At 37.4% G+C, this 4,831-nt stretch overlaps 1 protein-coding gene across 3 annotated transcripts in view; it reads right to left on the reverse strand.

The window, feature by feature from the left end:
- Positions 1-695: 695 nt before the first annotated feature.
- LOC107679687 (cyclin-K-like) overlaps positions 696-4,831 on the reverse strand; it is a 7,492-nt gene continuing 3,356 nt past the window's right edge. Inside the window, exons 4-12 of one of the 3 annotated variants that reach the window (XM_016475315.1) lie at positions 4,100-4,231; positions 3,905-4,010; positions 3,725-3,782; positions 2,726-2,895; positions 2,537-2,572; positions 2,110-2,276; positions 1,475-1,508; positions 1,046-1,114; positions 696-854 (exon numbers count right to left, since the gene is read on the reverse strand). In XM_016475315.1, the coding sequence (XP_016330801.1) occupies positions 703-854; positions 1,046-1,114; positions 1,475-1,508; positions 2,110-2,276; positions 2,537-2,572; positions 2,726-2,895; positions 3,725-3,782; positions 3,905-4,010; positions 4,100-4,231 (924 nt within the window). In that variant the 3' untranslated portion in view covers positions 696-702. Of the gene's footprint in view, positions 855-1,045; positions 1,115-1,474; positions 1,509-1,885; positions 2,053-2,109; positions 2,277-2,312; positions 2,573-2,725; positions 2,896-3,724; positions 3,783-3,904; positions 4,011-4,099; positions 4,232-4,831 lie in introns of those variants that run through there. The other 2 variants (XM_016475314.1, XM_016475316.1) reach the window with 2 other exon arrangements.

Here is a 4,831-nt window from a genome sequence, read left to right on the forward strand (position 1 = left end):
ATGTTTTTTTATTTTTATTAAACACTTGTAACTGAATCTGTTTTTTAATTAAAGACACAATTATTTTCTCTGATAATTGATAGCATGACAGTGATGCAATTTAAAACAAGACACAATTCAGGAAATGCACAAGGGGAAAAATACTTTTATTATCTGCCTAAAAAAAATCAACAGGCAAACACAAGGTGGTTGAGCACAGCAAGTCCTTTGCTGATTAAATACTAACCAAACTAAGGCACATACGGGAAACTATGGAACTAACATGTCCATCAATCAACGGACTTGATCTCAGGTCAGTCAAAGATGCCAGAAATGCATCTGAATAAAAGGACTGCTAAGGATGGTTTGTGGGATATTTTTCCCCATGTTGCTAAGAAAAAAAGATGAATTCTGCAACACACCAACTAAAAAGCAAAGCCAAAGGAGAGTGAATACATAACATTAAAAAAAGGTTCTCTGTACAACCAAGAATTCATAATTCATTCACAAAAATGGGTTTGGAATGTAAGTGGTGATGTGAACGAATTTAAAGGGATAGTTTCCCCAAAACATAAAACTCTGTTTTTATTTATCCACCCTCATACCATTCCAAACCTGTATGATCATATGACTTCAGAAACATCATATGGACCAAGTCGTAGATCACAAGTTGTATGGTCCATTTTTTGAGTTTTTTTTTTTTTTTTAAAACAGAGCGGGGGTTTAGGGAGGAGGGGGTGGCGGGCAGTGAGGCAGAGGGGGCGGGGCCCCGTGCGGCAGAGGAGGAGCCGGGCCCTGTGCTGGATCCATGTCAGCTGATGTGGCCGGTTCTGCTTCAGCGGGAGGAGCTGGGATGGCAGATGAAGCCTTACGATCTATGTGTGGACAGACATTATTATAGTACCAATTATTTACATTATACTTAATATAGTCACTTTATTATAGTTTTTATTAGCAAGCATCATTGCATTATGTGTATATACACTACTGTTTGCACTAAGTTTGGGGTTGGTAAGATTTCATAAGATTTATTTTGCTGCCTATTTCAAAACACAGAAAGCCTCACCTGGGGGTTGGGACACAGGAAGAGGGGGCATAGGACTCTCCAGGCGTGGTATCTTAGACCCAACTTGCTCTGTTTCAGAGACAGAGAGAAATTAGCACTTAAAGGGATCATCGGATGCCAAAAACAGCTCTTTTCATAGCAAGCCGTTTTGTAGCATTTTCCTTTAAATGTTAATGAGCTCTGTTGACCCCGCCCCTCGAGATCGCTTCGATTTGAGAAACGGGTAAAGATTTTAGTAGATTAAAAAAAAACACTGGGTGGATTTTTATCATTATAGGGTGGTTGTGTACACACACTGCCAACACACATTTCAGTTCAAACAACTTGTAAAAGTGCATGTAGCATCGGATGACCCCTTTAATACAAATTCCTAATCTCACAAACGAGATTTATTATTATGACACTATAAAAATGTCCAGAGTGATTTACCTGTTGGGGCTTTAGGTTCGTCTTTAGGAGAGACCTACAAAACAAAATAAAACATGAGCCTTAAATACCTCACAATTATTGTTATACCTCACAATTCTTCAAGAAACCATTTTTTTTTTTTTCCATCAACAAAGTGTAATTTTTTTGTTAAAGATCTACCATGAGTTCTGAGATCGTTCGATTGCACTGCTATAAGGTTCTGTAAAAGCCACAATTTAAAGGAATATTTCATCCAAAAATTAAAAGTTACAATTTAAAATAAACTTCTTTTATTTGAGAAGATTTTTTTGTCCGTACAAAAGAAATGTTTTGGTTTGGTTACCAACATTCTTCAAAATAAGTTCTTCTGTGTTCTGCAGAAGTAAGAAAGTCATACAGGTTTAAAACAATATGAGCATGAGTAAATGATGACAGAATTTTCATCTTTGGGTAAACTGTGTCTTTAATGTGATTTCAACTTTTAAAAATGAATTCAGTTTTAATAGCCAAATTCCCGGTACAGACTACACTATCCATAATCCTGAAGCAGGCAGCCTCATAAGAGTCCGGGATGAACGCATGTGTGCCAGGGAGGTGACCTGAATGATGAGTGTTTTCCATAATATATCAGAGCTGACTGTGAATGCTTTACTTACATGTTGTCGTTTAATCTTGGCGGGTGGGCTGGCCTGGGGGGAGTTTTTTTTGGAGGGAGGTTGAGCAGGTGGGTTCTGCCCCCCTGACTGGCCAGGCTGAGCAGCAGAAGGGGGTGGAGGTTTCTCTTTGTCCTGTAACTGAGGCTGCTGGGGTATCGGTTGCTTACCAGACTACACTATCCATAATCCTGAATCCTGGTGACCTGAATGATGAGTGTTTTCCATAATATATCAGAGCTGACTGTGAATGCTTTACTTACATGTTGTCGTTTAATCTTGGCGGGTGGGCTGGCCTGGGGGGAGTTTTTTTTGGAGGGAGGTTGAGCAGGTGGGTTCTGCCCCCCTGACTGGCCAGGCTGAGCAGCAGAAGGGGGTGGAGGTTTCTCTTTGTCCTGTAACTGAGGCTGCTGGGGTATCGGTTGCTTACCCTGAGAGTACAAATCCAGAATCTGGTGGCAGATGTCTGAAGAACACACGACAAGGGTAGAGATCATGAAAATGCTGGAAGAGAGCAGTGTATCATGACACAAAGAACTAGACTGCTCTGGTTAATGTTCCCATATGAAAATATTTAGGTGTAGAGAGGGCTTGTGCCCTGTCTGCTGCAGTCTCTTACCCTCCAGCAGCTCCACCGGCACATCCTGCACAAACTGCTCCCACCAGCGGCGAGACGACTGCTTAGACGTCCACTCCTGAATGTCAAACTTACACAGCCGGCCGGCGAGGTACATGACTGCCACTGCTATGATCTCTGTCTCCCACTGAAGGGACAGCATTGTGCAGAGGCTGGAAATACACACAAACATGCTAATAAAACACTGGGGCTACTATGTCCAAAATTAACTCGTTTTAAATTAAATTGATAATTTGTCCCTCAACGACACAACTGATGTGAGTAAAAGACATGCAAAGAAAGTCGAAATGTCGCAAACTGTGCATCCCTAAACAACTTTATCTAATCAATTTACCATTAGACGTCCAAGAAGCTTCATGACTTATGAGGAATATTTCTTGCATTGAGCCATCATGAGGAACAAATTCACAATGTCTCTTAATTACATTTAATAATTTAAATTTTATAATTTTAACATGTAGCCAACAGTTTCACAGAGATACAGAGACTGGAAGTATATGCATCAGTGTTATTTTTAATATCAGAGATACTATTATAATTATATATTCTGAATATATATATACTGAATATATACATATACATATACATATATATATATATATACACACACATTTGAACTCACACTTTCTGTTTTCATTTCAATTTTAGTTAAAATTCTGATAAATCTGTTGTGTTTGTCAAGTTTTTAATGTCTATATGGTCAAGGTTAACTAAATATTTTAGTACATCAAGTTAAACTAAATGAAAATTAGCTCAATTCGCTGAAATAAAATAATTTGAAATTTTTTATAATAATTTTATTTGATTTCAGTTAATGTTTATTTTTAAGTAAAACATTTTTTTATGGTTTTAGTTTTAGTTAACTATAGTAACACTGATATGAATGCATGGCAATAGCTGAACTTTTTGTTTTTTTATATACAAAATATTAAAATACAGTATCATTGTTGGTAATAAATAAATAAATAAAGTCAATCGAACCTATCATTGACAAAGGTCCATGCCATCTGCACAAGCTTCTGAACTTTGCTCTTGTCACCTGTAAAATTAATCAATGAGATGAGCAACATCACAAAGCAGCACTACGAAAGAAATCAACTTGAATCGACATTTCTTAAATTCAAAATGAAACTTTAAACTCTGTCTTAAACCTAGTAATACCTTTGAGCTGTTTAGCATAGCGCAGCAGAAACTGGTAGGGGTGCTCAACTTGTAAATCAAACTTGATTGTCTGAAGTAAAATTCTTTCCAAGACCATGACCTCTTCCTGTGGAGTCATTCCATGAAACACAGCGATGTTTAACACAGCAGGATCATCACAAGCATGAGAATTTGTGTGTTGAATGGGTTGCGAACCTTTGGATCATCTCCAAACTGTGCAAACTGCACGTCATTGAGCAGACTGCGAGTCGTTTTAATGATGTCTTTACACTTCTTGGGGGTTTCTTCCACTTTACCAGCCAAGAAAAGACAACAAGCCCCAGTCACCTGTAGAAAGAAATGTAAATTGATTAATGTGATTAAATTTACAGTGTGCTGCATGCTACTGCAGCAAACATTTTCACATAGACACGGTGTTTAATCAGTCCTTTTTTTCCCCCTCCTGCCACAACAGAAATGCTTTCTCATCATTTAAAAACTAGTGCTGTCAAACGATTATTCGCGATTAATCGCATCCAAAATAAGTTTGTTTACATATTATATGTATGTGTACAATGTTTATTTATTATGTACATATAAATACAAAAACATACAGTAAGATGCGCGTTAAATATCGCATGCGATTTATCATGCAGCCCTAATAAAAACATTTTCCATGAAGGCCATCAAAATTACAAATTTCGACTCCAAATAACTCTGGATAATCACAACTTGGACCAACCAGCAATTGTTTGGTCTTGTAGATTAAATGGTATTGTAAATGAAATATGTTGAATTCAAAGTACGAATAAAGATAAAAATAAATGAGTTAATTAAAGAATATCAATAAACAGCGAAATATTTTATATTGACATATAACGCCATGGGTGGTACTGAAGCAGGTCGTGAGAGCGGGGTGGAGATCGACTAAAATGCTAATAATTACTT

The sequence above is a fragment of the Sinocyclocheilus anshuiensis genome, unplaced genomic scaffold, assembly GCF_001515605.1.
Source record: "Sinocyclocheilus anshuiensis isolate Anshui unplaced genomic scaffold, SAMN03320099.WGS_v1.1 scaffold280, whole genome shotgun sequence".
NCBI lineage: Eukaryota > Metazoa > Chordata > Actinopteri > Cypriniformes > Cyprinidae > Sinocyclocheilus > Sinocyclocheilus anshuiensis.